The 19,917-nt window shown below is 42.9% G+C and overlaps 2 protein-coding genes across 3 annotated transcripts in view; both read left to right on the plus strand.

Moving 5' to 3' along the window:
- NFXL1 (nuclear transcription factor, X-box binding like 1) overlaps positions 1 to 9,695 on the plus strand; it is a 45,366-nt gene extending 35,671 nt beyond the window's left edge. For both annotated transcript variants that reach the window (XM_054632670.2, XM_054632671.2), the window contains exons 21-22: positions 1,500 to 1,553; positions 6,464 to 9,695. In XM_054632670.2, the coding sequence (XP_054488645.1) occupies positions 1,500 to 1,553; positions 6,464 to 6,637 (228 nt within the window). In that variant the 3' untranslated portion in view covers positions 6,638 to 9,695. The remainder of the gene's footprint in view (positions 1 to 1,499; positions 1,554 to 6,463) is intronic.
- Positions 9,696 to 12,270: 2,575 nt separating this feature from the next.
- Positions 12,271 to 19,917, plus strand: part of CORIN (corin, serine peptidase) — a 112,787-nt gene continuing 105,140 nt past the window's right edge. The window contains 2 exon segments of the mRNA XM_054632672.2: positions 12,271 to 12,656; positions 12,658 to 12,705. Coding sequence (XP_054488647.2) covers positions 12,516 to 12,656; positions 12,658 to 12,705 — 189 coding nt within the window. The 5' untranslated portion in view covers positions 12,271 to 12,515.

The raw sequence follows: 19,917 nt of genomic DNA on the forward strand, positions 1-19,917 counted from the left end.
ACCTATTGAGTAAGCATTTCTTACTCACTAGATGCCTAGGAATTGAATGTGTCTTTTACTGTACATTTTATTAAAGAAAAAGTCCTAGAAATGTTTTTCCATGCTGTGATTCTAATAGTTAAGATTCCCTTTTTCTGTGTACATTATACCTGTGTATCTTATACAAATATGACCACACCAGATTAAAAAGAAGCTTTTCTGTTGCTCTTTTCAGATTTGAAGGTAACTTTTTGTTTTGTAGCTGAAGTTTTGCCATTAGATGGCAGTGAAAAACAAGGGGGCTCATTGTGTAGTTTTTTGCACACCAGATTTTCAGATTTCAGATGTGCACGGCTGAAAAGGTCCTTTACACACATTTCTAAAGGGACTCTGCCATTGTATCTAGATTAATTAAATTCTCAGTAGTGGTTTTATTTGATACTAGGTTTAGTAATTTAAAAATTAGTCAGAAAACCTGCAAATAGGACTGTGCTTTTGGCCCTGCCCCCAGTCCCTGCTGTTTGATCTACAGCATGCTAAAGCATGAGCTACCTTAGTCATCAAAAGCTCTTGAATTGGAAATTATTTGTAATCAATTCTACCTGTGCAAACAGTATTCCATAAACTGTTTTCATTGTTAGTGTGCAGATCATCCAGCTACTAGGATCAAGATTTTTTTCATTTCAAGTTATTAATAGATTTTTACATCTAAATTTTCTAAGGGAGTGATTCAGTGACTGCAATGGTAAAAGCCTAAAAAAGGTATAAAAAGGGAGCTATATAAACTTCTCCCATATACTGTTCCTGTGGGAACTTAAGAGTGTGACATGGTGTCTTTCTAATGGCCTTAGTTGGATTTATCTCCTATTAGCATGCCTGGTTGTTTTTCAGTTGACATAAAATTTTGGCATCTAAAAATGTCCTGTAGTACTGAAATTCTAGATTTAGCCAAATACTCTGTGGGAGTAGAATACTTTCCTCTATTGTGAGCCAACCTCCTGGTAAATTCATTTTATGCCTTTGCATTATGAAAAATAATTATTGATGTTTTATCCCTGTTTGGCATCTGTGTACTCTCCAGGATTTGGTGTCCTGTTAGTAGTCACCTGATGAATGCTAGCTATGCATCTCTTCAGATGGGAGCCACTCCATCCTGTTGTCCTTTGTATACGTTCAGGTTTCACATTTATTTATTATCGTAGGACCAAAATGGAATGCAGGTGCTAAGATTCAAGTATGTGGTGTCTTTATGTATTGACAATGTTTTCTGCACCATTTTTTTCTTAATACTTTCTAGCATTTAATTTGCATTCTTGAACTCTGCAAAATATTTCTATAGAGTTATCAATTGTATCTTGTGTGACTACTTTTCATATGGGTTTTGGATGGTGGAGCTCACAAGATGGAAAGTTTACAGGCTTTTGCTGAGAACCATTCTATAGGAGTAATTATGACTTCTTAAGAAAATAGGTTTAGCTGCTGTTTACAACAGTTTATTATAACTTTGTGTGTCTGGACAGATAAAAGAAGCAGAAGCGAAAGCTGCTCTTGAAGAGGAGAAGCGAAGACAGCAGGTATTAGCCTTTCTTTTTCCTCATCCACCTCATCCTCACCTTGTTCTTGTTAGTAAATAATGTAATTTGCATGCTATTAAAGATTTATAGTTTTTAATGTGATATGCATAGTCATTCCTGTCAACTGTTACCATACTCTGTGTGCTGTAAATTATTTACAATGGTTGAGGCCACATTTCTGCAAGCAATTTTCATAATTTTGTGCAAAATGATAACTTTGTATTACTATAGCTTTGTGCAAGGTAATTTATTTTTAAACTAGTAAGTATGTTTTATTTTAATCAAACACTACAGAATACTGAATAACCTCTGCAAGATTTAAATATTGGGTGAAGCTGCCCTTCCCCCTCCTAGAAAGAACAAGGACAGCTAGATGAGTTCTTGTCCTTCAAGGTCTCTGGGGTGGCGGGGAAACATGTATTTAGTGTAATTGCTGTTGGTGGTGAGGGTATGTGGTTGGCATTGCAATCCACAAAGCTGCTGTGCCATCTGCCTGGAGGTGCTGGTCACATTCAGGCAAACACTCTAAGCTCAGTTGGTGATGGCTAGGACAGGTTTGTCATCTGGAGTCTGCACACCTTCCAGCCAGTTCATGTGTGCCTGTGCCTGAGTGAGCATTTGACACCAAATCATATTCCATGTCTAGTGTGTGCTTTCTGACTCCTTTTACTCAATTATCACAGCATCTGTATGTTTAATTTACACTTATGTTTTCACCTGCATGTCACACACTGTTTTTATCAGGGATCAGTGGCTTGCTCCCTTCTTGAAAGGGGAGCAAGGGAGGATTACAGAGCTGATGCACTTCTGCCATTTCCCCAGTCTCATTAGTATAGACAGTCGCTCTGTGGGTCCTAACTTCTCTTATACACACTTTTTAAGTTCTCTAAGTAATTAATGAAAATGTTACATCTAAATTGCTCTGGCAAGGCATGTTTTTGCTTATCAGAGGGGAACCTTATCTGCTCATCCTGCAAGAAAAACATGGTTATGCATCTGTCCAGAGCACCAGGCATTGTTCTATGATCATCCTGCAATGTTTGTTGCAACATTCATATCTCAGCTGTCTATAGAATTAAGCACACATCTCCTCATATAACTCCTAGACAGTTCTTCTAATTCTTCTTGTTCTCTAAGCTGACCCTGGAAATGTAACTTCTGGCATACAGGTCAGGAAGTGTGACTTACATACAGATGTCTGAAACAAATTGGGCAGAGGAAATCTGTAGGTGTTGGTTCTGCAAGCAAAGTACTGATGTATGCTAATGGGCATTTAAACATGTAAAGAACACGTTTACAGTCCTAGAGCTAGAAAGCCAAATTTGCTGATGTTTGTCTTGCACTGAGTGTTTGCATGCATTCCAGAAGCCATCCCACCCAAATACTAATGATTTCTGCTCAAAATCACTTGATTTATAGTCCCTCTAGTAAAGTCTCAGTAAGGAGGCAGTAGCAGATTCACTCTACCAACACATTGTGCTGGATTTTGGCTGGGTTCTTAAGCAGTGATTGTTTCTCTCTGCAGTCACATCACCATTGCTTTCTACTTGTACATTCTTTGAAGTCTCACAGTTCCAGCTCCACAGTAGTAACTTTATGCAATATATGGCAACTGCTCCTGCATATTTGTTTTGTGGTGGATGCAACTTCAGGGATGGAAAACTTCACCTATACATAATGAATCCTATTTGAAGGTTAACTTAGTTATTTAGTGCATTAGGAAGCAGTAGGACAAAAACAGTAAAAAAAATAAAGGATAAAACAAATTGTTAAAAAAAAAGATACAGCTGTAACTAATAAATAGGCTCTAGAACTGCATACAAGTACTACCCTCGACTACTGCAGCCTTTTTATGTAACATTGGTTCCCATCCAGTTAGAACTCATAATCTGCCATCTGTTGATGGAAATTAGAGGACATCACTATCGTAGGGTGTTGGGTCACATTAAAAGTATATTTTTGAGTGTACTCCCTTCTGACAAAAGTTTGCATCTTGTACCACCTTCTCAATGTCATTAGCACATTTTTGTAGAGACTGTTCATCTGTTAGTCACAGTTTCTTAAAACTATTTTGATTAATACTTCATTAAATGTTTTATATACAAATTAGTTAGTGCTCTAGTAAGTCTGTGCATTTATATTTTGGTATTTGCTATATTTGGTAGCAACTTTTGCTAATACCATTTACAGATGGTTTCTTAGTGGAAGAGATGGCTTGGCTAGGCTTCTTGTTGTGGCCCTAGCAGCCAAACTTTCCCTCTGCTTCTAATTCAGAGGCACCCTGTGAGGCCAGGGTTTTCACAACTGCTAGAGGTGGTAAAAAGATCAGCACTTTGATTATTTAACAACTCTGACCAAGCTCTGTCTGTTCCTCTCCATTGTAAAAGGTTTAGTTAAATTTTCAAGCTAACTGTTTAGAGTTTCAATACTGGAAGTTAGGGTCTTGAAGCTGAAGTGTAATTTACTGAGTTGTAGGAAAGATTTATTTTCCCTTTTTTTATGTCCAAAGAAAAATTTTTAACAGATCCTTAGAAGTTAAATAGTCAAGTGTTCCCCTCCCCATTCATAAAAATATATCCTCACTTTCAGTAAATACACTTTGTCACTGTTACTTGCATTCATTTAGCTACATTTTCCCATGGGAATGCTACTCCCTTCAGTGCAGAAAGAAATGCATATAGCGAACAATACCTGAAAGAACAAAATCCAGGGCCTGAGCAACACTGAACTAGATGTTTTGAGTATACCGTTCAAATAAACACATGCCATTTTACTTTTAGTATGCTTACATACAAAGAAGTTAGGTTCTTATCTAAATAAAAACCCTAGGCTTGTTTAGCTTGAAAAGTTAAGCTTGTTTAAAGATTGTGCATAACCATTGCTTCAGAGGTCATTAAGGTGACACTTCAGGAATCTGACAGTTACACAAAATCTGTAGGTGGCTTTTCAAGGGTAGTGATGGCTTCTCTCTCATATTCTGCGCCTACAAATCTTTTTTCATTCTGTGTTTTTGGTTTTGTAAATTATATATTTATTTTTAGAAAGGTTTTTGTAGAGTTCACTAGGGAAGCAATTCAATAGCTATTACATGATTTTGTTTGAGCCCTATATTTTAATTTAACTATTGTAATTCCTAGAGCTTTCTGCTTTTAAAATGTACTGATCACAAGTGTATAGTAACTATAGAAGCCCCAAATTTTACTTGAGTGTCTGTCACTCAAGTAAATGAAATACTGTCATGAAACAATGCCATGTTGTCTTTAAAACCATAAAAACTCTGCCCTTGCGTCCAGATTTTGGATTTTGAAAAACTGTTTCATTAAAATACTTTGCTTTTCTAAGGAAGGATTAGCTAGTTGAGAGTAATCTTGTTTCAAATAGGCTGTGACTTTGTCTGAACTCTTCTCCCATATCATCAGAGAAGTGCCAACAATTTCTGCCTTTATTAGGTACAAAGGAATAGACATCAAAATAGGTCCCTTTCTTCTGCTAACAGTGGTATCTGGCTCAGGAAGGGAAGAGCTGCTTTGTGAAACTGACAAATATTTGCTGTCAGTGAAGGAAGACCAGACATCAGGCAACCTTGAGTTCTGAATGAAAATTTTATTTACTGAACTACTACTCTGTCCATTTCCCAAAAGAGTCTTTTTCTTGTTTTTATAATGCACTTACTGTATCGTCTTAGTCCCTCTTCCTGGCAGCCCTGCAGTTGTAGTCACATAGATTTATTTCCTCTCTGGCCAGGCTTTGTCCCTGTTCACTGTCCATGATTCCTCTGCTTCAGCTCAGTCTTGTGCCTTTTGCCCAGCCAGTCCTGCCTTGCTGCGCTCTGCTACTCCCATCTCACTTCCTTTCACTCCATCTGGTTTGTCTGCTCCCTAGTGCCTTGTCCCATGTTTTCTCTGGTAGCTAACAACTTGACCAAAAATCCAGGTAATCATCAGACTTTTTCTGACTTTAGTCTGTCTCAGGTCTTCCTAGCAATTAGATACCTTCTCATTGGAGCCTCATCCTAGTCTTCACTCTTTATTCTAGGCTGCCTAGTTCCAGTTTTATTTCAGCTTTGTTCACTCAAATGAGTTTTTTCTGTATTCTCATGATGCTCTTTTAAAATAAATGTGGAGAGGGATGATGAACAGGGATCAGAGATCCTATTGTTTATTCCAGACAGGACCCTGAAACTACCATTCTATGTTGGAAGCCTGGCATTCTTACTTTTACAATTGTTTTGCTCCATTTTTGGGCCTATAGGCATGTGCTTCCTACTGAAGGATATTATATACATCTTACATTCATATGAGTGATTAAATGTTCAAGTTACAACACTTAACAAATAGAATATTTTTGTGTGTATCTAAAATTATAGCAATTAATCTAAAATTTAGTGACCATGCAAATATAAAGAATTGAGGGAAATAACATACAGTTTTAGTTACTTACGTTTTTATTAATTTAGTTTTGGCAGAGTGCATCTTTATTACAAGGGAATGTCTTTGAAGATTTCAGCCTATGCCCTTATAGAAGTTGGTAAAATAGCTTAAATGCAAGTGTGTTTTTTAATTGAAAAAAAAAGTATTTTTAACATATTTCATGGAAATAACATTATTTTTAGCTTAATATTTTCAGCCTGAGTTAAAAAACTGAGCATGCAAAACTTCAGTTGGCTGCATTTTTGGCAATGTTTTTATAGGGAACTAAACAATGGTTTAATACTTAAAAGCAGTGTGCTTTGTACCTGTGGGATGTAGTGCCAATCTATGGGTGTAGTACACATCTGTGAGATGTGTAACTTCTCCTGGCTGACAGTTACTTCTATTGAATGTTACTTGGTAATGTTATTTAAAACCTTCATATTTCCTTGTTTTTAATTCTGATACAAATGTCAACTACATGTGGTTCTCTTTATTTAGGCTGAACTGGAAGCTTTTGAAAACAGATTAAAAGGGCGAAGAAAGAATAAGAGAAGAAAGGATGAGGTAGAAGTTGAACAATCATCATGGCAAAAGTACAAGAACTTCATCATGCTGCCAGTGTTCGGAGTTGCTGTTGTGATGGTTGCATGGCTCATGGTCTACAATGACTGAAAACAACTCAATATTTCATATACCTCAGTTGGACTTTAGGTAGCTGTTATTCCTACAACATTAGTCTGTGTGTAAGAGAACTTAATAAGCATAGATTATGTATGTATACTCTTTGCTAAGAAAAATGTAGAGGAGAGAAGAAATGTCACCTTTTGTGTTACTACATTCACAGCACAAAACTGAAGTCAGACACCAAAAGTAATAGTAGATTCTAGTCTACACTGAAGTGCTGATAGTTTGACTGGGATTTGTTAACATCTCTTCTATTATTCTGTTATTTTTCCTTGTCTCCATTTCATAATATTAAGAATAGCTTAGTATAAAATGGTTTATTGAATATATGTTTCCTGTAAAATCAGCTTAGTTGTTTATTGAAGGTTAGTGTTCTTATGCTCATCTTTGTTGTATCACACAATAATTCTATGCTTCACGCCAGTTTTAATTATGGCAAATAACAGGGAACCTTGGCTCACTTAGGCTTGCGTATTCTGGGGCCTTGTTCAGAGCTTTGTTAGATAAAGGAAATGTGAACTATCTTTCAATTCAGCTGTATCACAAACAGAACAGTGCCCTCCCCCCCTTACAAACGGTGGGGTTTGCTTTTTTGTTGTTTCACCCTGCCCCTTCCCACCCTTGTTTCCTCAAAATTGAACTAACTGAAAAGTTCCTTTAGTGGACAGATGCATATGCTGAACATGGATGTCAAGAAGTTTCAGGGTACAAGGCTGCATTCTCACTGTTGCCCCAACTGCCAGCAGCAGAAAAACAATTTGAAATTAAACTTAAGAGTATCAATTGACTATTTGTATGGATAAATGTCAGAGTTGGATATTTGTACAGGTGTGCGAAAATGTAATTGGACAGTGTAACAATACAGTAATATGATGTTCTGAAGCCATCTGATGCTTGGTAGTCACATTTAAACCTTCTAGCTAAACTTCCAAATGTTTAAATATTTTCTTACTGACACTTGTGAATACCTTGCTTTAGGTTATCAGTATCGGTGGGTAGAACTGGAAGGTTTTTATCTGGCTTCAGGATTATCAGAGAGGCTATGTAGTCTCAGCTGAGAGACTGCAAGTTCAATTCAGAAATGGGGAAATCAGAAAACTGAATTTTTAAACCTCTGCTAGAAACTTTTTGCTGATACTTGAGCATTGCAGGTTACTGCAAAGTGATTACAAGCTCCTGCAAAAAATGGGGTGCATGCCAACGGGTATTAGTATTATGCCCTTGTAATTCAGGCATATAATTTAATCACAAATCCTGCAAAAGCAGTGGGACCATATGTATGAGTTAGCAGAAAACGTTGCAGTTTGCTTGAAAGCTCTTCTAGTTGATTTTGACTTACTTGCAAAGGGACCCAGTATTAATTTGAATATCCAATTGTAATTCTGATTCAGCAGCAAGAAAATAAAATAGGAAAGGCTGCAAAAAGGCAGAAGCTTTTGATTACATAGATTAAGAAAACAGATAAAATTAGTTTCTTTTCAGTTTTTCACAGAAGTTTGGTGAATGAGGAGAAAGGTAGGGAAAACTTGGCAATATTTAGCATGGATTGATGCTATTCTATAGTACTTTGGTTGTAAATTAAATTCTAGAGATGCATATTACTTATGTGTCAGACCATTAGTATTTAAAGTTGTAGAATTAATTGAAATTACGCTGTGCAAAATTGCATCTCCATTGAATTTCTTATTTTTCTAGTATAAAAGGTAAACATTGTTTCATATCGTTGCTTTAACTTTTTTCTATCACATTAATGCCTGGAAGATAATTTCAGATATGTTTAACAAGAGTGAGGTGATCCTATTGTATTGTGACTGCATATGTCAGTAACTCTTCTGTCACTAAGGAAAAAGTATTTTTGTTCAGATGAAGTAAAATGTGATGGTTTATCCAGAAGTACAAAAAGATACCTTTCTGGCTGAAATATGGAAATCAACATGAATGAGAACTTTGTGGAAACAGCTTTTATCTTGCATGACTATCACTAATTTTTTTTTATTTACTGCTAGCTTTAAAATAATTATAATGGAAAGTTTATCCTTGCTTCAACAGCAAAGAGAAGAAACCTCTCTCTAGCGAGTTATACTAATTAACTGCACTTATTTAGATGTTTGAAGAAGTTCTTAGTATTCTTTTCTGCATATTTGTGGGAAATACTGGAGAAGAAGAGGCTTCTCATTGATCGTCTTCATTAAAGATTGCCACGATTTTTTACTATACAAATTCATTCTGTTCATACAAAGGTATGTGTGAGTAGGCGTATTCCCTTTCTTAAAGGATTTGTATCTCTTCTGAACCTTGCATATGCAAGGCATACCTATTTTTGAAATTTTATTCAAAATAGTTCTGTATATCTTATCCAACCATGTGAGTCATTTGCACTCTGTTGGTCTGCCTGCTGAACCAGATATTTATTTCTTGGCATAAAAAAAGTGTGGGGGTTCAAGCAATCTGCAGTTTAATAAATCACTAGTTTTTTGTTTGTTTCTTTAAAATATTTTTACAGTTAATATTTTGCCTTTCTTTGGTTGGAGCTCTGTGTTGTCAACAACCTTTGAAGTAAAAGATACAGATAAAATCACCTTTTATTCAATATTAATGAAAGACGGTAATTTTGGAAAAGAAATTTTGAATTGAAGGTTGGGTTTGGTAGCAATTTATATGTAATGTGCTGTTACATAATGTAATGAGCAAATATTTTTAATGTTAACAGCTTACAAAAAAAATGCATATTGATCAGTATACATTAAAACAAATTATATAATCTGACCTGCTGTTGAAGGGAAATTACAATCATAGAAGCCTGATGATGACTTAACATGAAGAATATTTAGGTATGTGTAAAATGAAAAATATTGTGGCTTTTCCTGATTCTGGATGCATTGTGATGAAAATGTATTCTTCCATTGAGCCAAGGTTCTTACAACTGTTCAGTATGTTTGGGATTAGAAACTCCTAGGGCAAGTTTTTTCCCTGTAACAGTATCAATCCATTGTGTGTGTTAATTTAATGTAAAAACCAAGTCAGACAATAAATATATCAAAAACAACTTGAAAATTTGTTTGTTCTCAAGGACTGGTGTAGTGAAGCAGCAAACTTCCCAGGTAATGATGACTGACACACTGCAGCCCAAGATTTAGGTATGCTTTCTGCCCCCTTCTCTGGTAGTGATAATTCTTCCTTCTCAGATGAATGCTGGAATTATGTAATTGTGTTCCTTCATGTTACTGCTCTGACAAAATTGTGAAAATGGGTTGGGGAAGTCGATTAAGGTGAAACAAATGGGAATGGACTTGGTAGATTTCTTTTTGGCCTCACAGGGAGAAATATAGCTATTTATTAGACATTTGTGCTGACCTTAACTAATAGAGAAAGAAATGTTACTAAGCAGATAGCACCAAAATTTGTTCATAAAAGCATCTATGTTTGATTGTGGCTTTAAAGCAGTGAACTCTGAGTTTGTGATCTCAGTAGTAGTTCGGGCTCCAAAACGTATCTGCCCTGTGCCAGCTATCTCTGAGTAATGAGCTTGTGTGTTGTGAGGTTAGAGCGCAGAGATGCTTGGTCTGAAGTGTGTTCCAGTGCCAGGCAGTGAAAGCTTGATGTGTGTGCTTTAGGTTGGAGCATTCTTGTTTGGACACACACAAACAGGGTCATGTGTGGCCCTGTTCTCATTTTCATTTAGTTTTGATAACCCTCTTCTGCTTGGGTTGCAATCCTGTTACCAGTTGTTATCTATGAGCATTTCAATTGCTCCCTTTCCTTTCTTCATGAATATATTTGTATTCCTGTCTGCTCTTATTCAAGTAAATTAGTCAGTTGCTTTAGAGAATTAGAAAATTAAGAACCTGTAGTGTCTTGAATTTCCTAGGAAAAGAAATGCAAGGTAAAAATTAAGGAAAAAAAATCAAATTAAGTCAAATTAACTATAAGATAATGAGATATAGTTCTTTCCATAAAGATGGAAAGATGGTTAGATGTTAATGAATTCTTTGAACCCTGCATTACGATGTCTACATGCCATGCTACCAGAAAACAATTCTGTGGTATGGATAGTGTATGAATATGACCTGTGATACATCAAACTCAGCTGTAAGGTAGGCTAAACAGCAGCTGTGTAGAAATAAGTCATGCTCTGAGGGAACTGTGGCTTCATTCAACCAAGCATTATTTCTGCTAAATGTTGCTCATGCAGTGATTTCCATAAAATTCCCAACAAAACCAGAACTCGGGCTTTCTTTGTATGCTCCTGAATCTTGTTGTTAAACTCCAGTTTCAGTGGCACTTCTATTGAAGGAAATTAGTTTGAAATTAGGAGTCAAGACTGGCTTGGGGTTTGGAATTCACAATTCTCCAGCTGAAGCCATCCTCAGCCAAGGCCAAGCTGGCTTTGCAGTCTGAGTCATGTACTGCACCTCTTAGATACACATTGTCATTTACTGTTATTAGAATTTTTTGACAAATTTTACCTAATCTCTGTAATGAATCACAAATTATGATCTGATTCCTACATCACAGCACAAAATATTTGTTATATTGCATAAATGGTCTTTCTTTTCTCTCTTTCCATGCTTTTCCTATTTTTGGTGCAATTGTTTTAAAACCACCACTGTTTTCCTGCAGATGCTGGAGGTTGGTTTGGAGAGATGTTTGGTTGGTTATGTAAAAGGTGCAGCACTGAGTTACCATGAGTAGAAGCCTCTAAGTACACTGGCACTCCAGAAGCATAGAGAACACTGCACCATAAGGTAACCACTGTTTGCACACAAGGTAACAGGGCCTAAATCTGAAGGTATGGAAATACAGGTATGGAAAAGAAACTGGAAAAAAAATGCTAAGCATCTTGTTTATTATTTAAATATAAACATATATAACACCATGTGTTTTTATTTTCTAATATAAACACTGTGATGAGGGGTATCACCCTCACTGATTGTCAAGAGTGCTGACAGGGCTGGAAGCCATATTCATAGAGAAGTGGTGGTTCACGTTTTCTTGGGAGGTTTCTGATTTACATTTAGAATGATAGCATTTCAGAAGTACTAAATCATACACAGGAAAAACTGGAAGCCTTTCTGGTTTACAGATGTCATCTCAGAACCCAGCAGTAGTCCCTGTGACTCTTGGAAGGGTCCTGAACTGTTTCTATTCTGGTAGCACACACTTCTGCCCATTTTGTATTCATTGTTTTGCGTTTTGTCCTGTTGACTTTATCGTTCTTGGATAGTATTGGTGGGCTCTGTTGTGTGCACAGACCGAGGCTTCAGTCAGACTTGACATCTTTGAATGCAAACACAGGGCAAGGGGACAAATAGATCAAATGCAGGTCTTAAAAGATGGTATCTCATGGGGGTAGGACATTTGCTCTGTCACTTGCAGCTTCAGGTGGCACTTGGCTCTCGGCCTGAGAATTTTGCTTTCATAGATATGCAACAGCCACCACATCCCTCCAGCTCCGGATCGTTGGGGCCGGTCAGGACCAGGACCGGTGTCGGGACAAGGGGTAACGCCGTTGGGTCGCCGCTGTTCTCCCGCGCAGCGCTTCCTCGCAGGGGAGGGACGGGGCAAAGCAGGCTCGTCGCCAGGGGGCTGGGACGGGAGCTTTCCTGCGGGGAACGAGCTGGGGAAACATGTCGTTGGCTCCGGGAGGTTCCTCCTGCTGGAGCTCTTTCCCCTCCGCTTCTGCGATGCCAGCGCCTCTTTCAGCTCTCTTTGGAGCGTTAGAAGCCGGGCTGCGGCAGGCCAGCCGCTGTGCTACAGAGGGAAGCGCTGCAGTCCCTGCAGGCGCGAAACTCTCCGTCCCTGGGCTGAAAGGAAAGCCTTTGCCGGACCGTAATGTAAAACAAAGCGCAGGGAAGCCCACCCGCGGATGAATGAAGGGATACGGGAGTCTGGCCCACGCTTGCCAACCTCCGCTCTGAACTCTGCGCCTCGACTCGATGGGCCGAGAGCGCCCGCAGGTCCGTGCGCTGGGCTGGCTTCGGATCGCTTCAGCCGCAAGTGCGCGTCCGGGCGGGCGGCCCGGGGGCCAGGGCACGGCGGAGCCCCGGCGAGCCAAGGTAAGGGGTGCGAGGGGCGAACTCCGCGGGTTCTTGCCCCTTACATCATCTCTGACTCAGGCTTGTCTTGCCACCTGCAGCCCTTCGCAGCGTGACGAGGCGTCCCTTAACCGGATGGGGGGATGGGGAGGGGCGCAAAGGCTGTGCCCACTCCATCCGTCCTCCCTGGGGGATGGCTTTAGGGCGAAATTAGCAAGTGGGCTGTCTCTCAGCGTGCCCCCAAGGGGTAGAGCCTTGTGTGCGAAAGGGGTGGGGATGTGGCTCTTTCTTGCGGAGGTTTATTATTATTGGGTGGAGGAGCGGGGAGGGGGAGTCTGCAGAGCAGACAAAATGCGAAGCCCTCCTCGCAAGTGTGTTTGTGCAGGAGGCGGGTGGACGCGGTTCGTCGGAGACCGAGGTAGAGAACAGTGAGGGGGCGGCCAAAGTGGAGAGGGGTCAGCAGCAGCCAGAGCATGCTCTCCACGCAACAGTTCCCTGCCCTGCCTGCGGAGGAGGAGCGCTATCGGCAGGTCCTCTCCGCCAGCCGGGTAAGGCGAACCTCGGGGCGCTCTCCTCCTCGCGGGGGGCCGCCTGGGTACCGCGGGCCGGGGGCCTGGGAGGGCGGCTGGCTCCGCCGCTCGGTGACCCCCGGGCTGCGGGCGGGGGCAGCGCGCTCAGGGGACACCTCCGGCCGCAGCCGGCCCAGGGGTAATTCCCGTGCGCGGCGCACAGCCTGCGCTGCCGCCGCGGGGCTGAGCGGTACAGTGCTCGGGCAGGCGGAGGAGGAGCCCTCGCCGAGCTGTTGTAGCGAGAACGGACCCGTGGCTCAGAGGCAGGAACGGGGCCGTGTCCCCCGGAGGGGCGGCCTAGGGGACGGCCGGGGACAAGTGACCTGCCGCGCCCAACCTGCCGCGATGGGGCCGTCCCGGAGCGCTCCTGTGTCTAAACTTGCGGGGACGCGCCGGGGACGGCCGTGTTCAGAGGCAGCAGGTGAGCCGCAGCCAGCAAGTGCTCATTGTCGGCGTCTCAGGGAGAGCCGAGCGGCGCCCTCGACCCGCTTTTCTCACCAGCGCGGAAGATCAGCGGGGCTGCTGTGCCCGGTAAATGCTCTGCCGCTGGAAGGAGCGGAGAGTTGTTCGAATCCGACGACAGGATTTGCAGGAGCAAAGTTCAGGCTTAACGTCTGTCAGGGCTGTCATGGCAGCTCCATCGGGGTCTGGGCTCCCGGGGAACCGGTGCACCGTGACTCCGGCGCGGTGGTTGCCCCCCGGCATCAGCGGGAGCTGGCTTTATCCTTGCGTCGGTGCACCTTGCGGTCGGGTGGAGGGACCCCGAGTCCCCTCCCACGGCTGTCCGGCGGGATGGTACCGCTGGCCGTCAGGAGGTGATCCAGTACAGGGTCACAGAGGAGGCACTTAATCATTCCAGGGAGAGCCAGCCTGTGTGCTTGCAAGTGTCCGGAGGGGGTAGCGCAGGTGTGGCGTGGGCAGTCTCGCAGCACACACCTGTGGGGAGGGATGAGGGAGTCTGCCGCTCTTATGGGAGAGGCTGCATAAGAGAGGGCGAGAGGGAACCTGCAGGAGGTGGCTGCTGCGCTGGTGCGAGCTTGGAGGGTGGGTCCCCTGAGCCTGCCCTTCCCTCCGCTGGCCGGGGCGCAGATATCTCCCCAGTGTCCCGGCGCCGGTGCGCTGTCAGAGGGGCAGGTGCGGCGGGGGCCGCAGCTCTACAGCGGGGAGCCCACGGCGAGCGAGCGGCAGAGTCCGCAGGGAGAGACCGGCTGCCCTCGCCCTCCGCTGCCGGGAGGGACCGGCGAGGGCCGCGCCGGAGTGCTGAGCCTGATGCCGGGCACTTGCGGAGAGGGCGACGGAGCTTCTCGCACTGTCACACCGATCGTACGCGACCGAAATGCCACAGCAGGGGGTTTCACAAGTTTATAAACACGGCAGTATACTTCAGTAGTATCATTGCTCCACTTGATTTAAAATGCAGAGTCCTTGGATGCATTTCATGGGAGGCAGTTAATTAATTAACTTAATTTACTAGCAGTCTGGTTGCGATTATGAAACTCTGAAGAGAAATCAAATATCTAGAGCTTTTAATGCATTCACAGGATCTCTTGGGAAGTTTTGGCTTTCAGCAGTAAGAATGTAGTAGTAGATTTTTCCATATGGGTACATACACCCTTCCTGTTCCTAAAAGAGGGACCAGTCAGCAGACTAAATTGTTTGTTTTTGTAATGGATGCTCTAGTTGGAGATCTCTGTTACAAGCTTCTTGGGTGCTGTGGCACATGAATGAATGAATGTTTCACTGAGATAGTCCAAACAGCAAAGTTGTAATACAAGAAATTAGAGAACTACTCTACCTGTGTCCCTATAAAAGCTGGTGGTATCCCCAGAGGACCTTGGACATCTAGGTTCTGTGGAAATATGGGGACTTCTTCAGCTGAACAAAGGAATCCTAAACAATGTTTAAACCTCTTTTAGAAATGAAATGCTCATGACTTGTGTTCCCTCCTCCAAAGGCCATTTATGAAGTACCCCAACAGGCAGGTCTTTCTGCCTGTGGAGAAGCCTGACCCTCCAACCCCACATATAATCCTCACTCAGCATGCATTTTTAAGGAAGCCACCAGCACTCATCCTCCTGAGAAGGCTCTCCTGGTGGTGAGCCAGGCAGTACAGCATGCTTTCCCATGTTAGAGGAGCTTGCTTGTGCTTTTAGTATCTCATGAAGCCATCAGGACAAAATACTGTTTTTCCTGAGTCTTTTGGAGCTGGAACTATAAAATACTGAAGAAAACATTCACTTCCTTTGCATAAGTCTTAGCTGGCACTCAACTGTATGCAGATAACTGGAATGTCCAGCGAATTAAAAGTATTGTAGGTAGATGGTTGGAAATGTGTAATGATTTGAGGTGTTCTATAAAATGTGCACAGGGCGATTTTATGTATCTCTGTTATTGTTTGGCTGTTAATGATGTATTAGATGATGTCTGCAGATACAAGTCAAAGCTAGGACTGTTAACAGTGCCAGTAATTATTTTAAAATGTGGGTTTACTTGAATGTAGGAGTTACCATTTTTTAAATTTTTCTTTTACTGCTAAGCTGATATACATGTTTAGGTCTTAGCACTCAGCTCCCTTGAGGAACAGTACTGTCCTAGCATTGTATTAAGCCCATGTATTGCCAGACACATAATTTCTTGTCATTATTTGCACAGCCAGACCAGGAATGTGTGCAGAGGCTGAGGTGGATAAGCACCTAGACAGAAATCTCATTTGTCAGATGGAGAATGGTCCTTTGAATTGAAGGTGAAACAGGCAAGGGAATTTTGGGATTGTTGTATCTGGCAAAGAAATCGAGCAGCTCCCACTCAACTGCTCTAACCAACAAATGGTGAACTGTAAACAAACCCTTTGTTCACAAGCAGGAAGACAGCACTTCAGTGTGGCTAAGTGGATGTTTGAGCTCTGTCAATCTTTGCCATGCTGAGGCCCAGCAGATTCAGGTCATCCCAATCCAGGAGACACAATATAAGCACTACTGGTACTTCCTTAGAAGTGGGAGCTGTGGATTTGACCCCACCTGGACTGGGAGGCCCTGGGTACCAGGTCATGTGCTTTCAGGCTGAACAGATCATGCTGTTAGGCAGTTACATACACTGGCACTAACTCCTAGTGTGGCCAGGTTTTAAAAGATGGTGGTTATAGCTACATTGTGTGGGAAGAATCCTGTCAGCGTGTCAGGCATCCTTAGCAAGTGCTTACAAGGCCAGATGAATGTCTTGTTTCTGAATGTCAGCCAGGGTTTGGCAGGGGCGGATGTCAGGCCACTTGCAGCAGGGCAGTTTTAGACTTGCACATGCAGCTTAGGCCCTTTCAAATGTGGCTGCCAGACACCTCCTGATATTTAAATGCCTTCAGGATGAAGCAGCTAAGTAAGCAGCAGGGCTTGAGGGGGGCAGTGTGATTACAGTTTGAAATACTGATGCTTGTAATCTGTCCCAGTTTCTTTCCCTACTGAAAAGAAATGGACCTCATAAGTGGCAGGCTGGGTACATAGAGTTCTCCAGTGCCAGGAAAGAAGGGTAGGTGATAACCTGCTGTGAAGTGATGGATTGTCATAGTGGGAGAAAGAAAGCTTAAATCCTCTTTGCAAAAGTCTTTGCACTCATGAAGTGACTGAAGACAGTATCCAGATAGCTGCAGCCTGACTATTCTCATTGCCTCTGAATTGTTAATTCTCTTGGTCCTCCGCAGTCAGTTGCTGCCTTGTGTGCAGTTTCACTGCAACTGTCCTGGGCCTCACTCTGGGTGCCAGGGTGTGGGAAGCGGGAGCCCCCCCTCCATTTGCTGGGACTGCAGGGAGTGGGGTGGCCCTCGCTCCCCGAGAGGCTGCAGGAATTAAATTGGAGGCAAAGAGGTAAGGAAGAGCGCCTGGGCCTTGTCCTTTGGCTCTCGTGGCAGCAGCTCCCGTGTCCAGCGGGCTGTCCCCGTGTCCAGCGGGCTGTCCCCTCTCCCGGCCGCGGCGGCCTTGCCCGGCTGTGCTGAGGGGCGAAGGGGGGGCTGCTCCTGGGTGCCTCTCGCAGTCCGCAGCCCCGCGGCAGAAGAATACGATGCCGATCGCATCCTTTCCCTCAGTCCCCCGCCCTCTATAAATAACTCTGGCTGAGCTGACCTGTCAGATTCCCCCGGCAGAGCGGATCCCCTGACCCGGGCCGCCTGCAGTGGAAAGTCTGAATGCAAAACATACCGTAGTAAAAATAGAGCTGCCGGGGAGCCCGGCCGACAGGTCCCGGCGGCTCTCGGGCCGCACCGGGCCCGGCTCCCGCTGTCCCCTGGGCGCTCCCGGCAGCACTGAGAGCTCCTCCCGCTCCTAAATCTGTGTACGCTTTAATGCCCCAGTGAATGCTTTTGTCCCTGTCAGATGGAAGCATAATTCATTTTTGCTGTGAACAGATAGTTCCGAGTAGCATTTTTAATTTCAGCTTGCCTTTCTAACCAGCAAAGATGAAAGAAATACAAAAAATGGGTAATTTCCTAAATGTAAAAATAATAATGAGATGACTGTCAAGCAAGAGATTCTCATTTCAAAAAGAGGTGAGAATGTTGCTACCTCTGAAGTCTAAATTAGATTCCATCCTGTGTCTACCCTGTGCATACAGCTGCTCCCCTGAAGGGATAGATGCTCCTTGGCTATGGTTTCAAGACATTATAATTTAAAGCAGTGCTTGTAACTATATTGTGCATATATTATTTCTGGTTGTTTTACTTGTGAAACTTGAATATCTGGGGGTTAAAGCCAGCAAAAAATGACCAAAAAATGCTGTCTAATGCTACTGGTTCATCCATGTCACAGTTGTTGGCCCTCAGTGCCCTTCAGGGCACAGCCGACTCTTAAGGGTGGTGGTGGCCTGGCCTCGGCCCACAGCCAAGATTTTAAAGATTTTTTAAAAGATTTTATTTCCATTCCACATGTCCACTTGCTCTCTCCCTACCCCATCCTGTGGGATGGGGAAGAAAACAGAAAGAATGAGAAAGCTAACAGGTCAAGATAAAGGCTGGGAGATCCCTTCGTGGTCACTATCATGGACAAAACAGACTTGAGTGGAGTAAATTAGTTTATTACTGATTAATACATATTGACTGACTCAGATATTGTGAAACAAAAAGAAAAAATGAAGCAAGCATTAAAACACCTCAGGAAAACACCTCTCACTTCCCAGAGCTCTCAGCTTCCCTTCAGACTCCTCTCCTTCCCCCTTGTTATCGCCACAGTTGGCAGTCAGTCCCTTCAGTGAGGCAATGAACAGTGCAGGGAAGGACTGTGGTTCTCTTCTGCTCCTTCATTCTTACTCATCCTCTGCTCTGGTGTGGTTCCTCTGTGGGCTGCAGTCCTTTAGGAGGGAGCATCTGCTCTACCGTGGAGGGTGTACTTCTCTGACCTTGGTGTTTGCTCTGCTATATCTCACTCTTTTCCTGTTTCTCTGCCTGTGTGGTGCATGTGCCCTTTCTTAAATACTTTCTCACGGAGGCACCACCAACTTGGTTGATGGGCTCAGCTGTGTCCTGTGTTGTGGATCCAGGTGGAACTGGGCATATGTGGCACACAGCAGCTCCTGCTCTCTTCTCAAGGAGGCCAAACTTGCAGTCCCCCCACTGCCAACAGCTTGCCACCTACATGGATGTCCATGTAATTGGGACACAAGTGGTGGCCAGGGTACTGACCAGAGTAGCAGTGTTGCCTCTGTGGTTTTCTGCTTCCCTGTCCCTCTTCCCCTATCCCTAAATCATGAAGGAGTGAAAATAACCCAGCCATCCTTCCGTTCCTTTTCATCATTTCTGTCATTAGAATGGAACCTTTGCACCATCTGCTTGTTTGGGTGTCACACAGTTTACAGTTCTCTAGTTTTTTTGAGTTGTTTCCAGCATAAGGTAGCTTTTTAGCACGTTGACCTGTAGAAACTGAATAGAGGCTGAAAATCAGATACTGACAGAGCTGCTTTTGAATGGTGAAGTTTGTGCTGTGATGGTTCAGGTGCTGCCCCTGGGGGACAGCTCCTGTAAGTCTGTAGGAAAAAAGACTGTCAGGTTGCATCACTGCAGGTGCTCCTGTAAGCTATTGCTCTTCCAGAATTCCAAGGCCAACTTTTTCTTGCAAAAGAAGTATTTTGTATGTTGAACATTTAATTATCTTCACCTAGTTCTTTAAGGGAAAGGAAGTGAAGGTAGAGTTTCCCTTTTTTAGGACTGCATCAGATTTCATCTCCTCCAATTCATGTGTTGTAGTTCAGGGAGATTCCAGTATTCAGTGTATGGTGCTCTTGCTTTGGGACTGGTTGGTGATTGTCAGAGTCTGTCTTTCCTTTCTTCCCTTCCTAAAACATGTAACACTCAGTTCTGCCATTTACAGAACCCGGTGTTTTAAAAACTAATGTGCTAGAATCTTTCAGAACCGATTTGTTTGATGCCAGAGAGAGATTTCACTTGGCAGTGATTTAGCAGTAGTAGTAACTGCCCAGAGCAATTCCTATTACTGTTCATCACCTCAAAAGAACTCCTAGTTTCAAAATAGCCTATACTGTCATTCTAATATTATTGAAAATTTCTTGATAACATCAAAGATTCAGGAAGCATTTCCTAAGGAAAGAGACTCTCATTTCCCCCCTTTTTTGCCTCTGAGTGAAGCAGTGAGAAATTGCTTATGTGCTCCTTGCATTGTTCCTCTCACTA

The sequence above is a fragment of the Agelaius phoeniceus genome, chromosome 4 (assembly GCF_051311805.1).
Source record: "Agelaius phoeniceus isolate bAgePho1 chromosome 4, bAgePho1.hap1, whole genome shotgun sequence".
In the NCBI taxonomy this organism is placed as follows: domain Eukaryota; kingdom Metazoa; phylum Chordata; class Aves; order Passeriformes; family Icteridae; genus Agelaius; species Agelaius phoeniceus.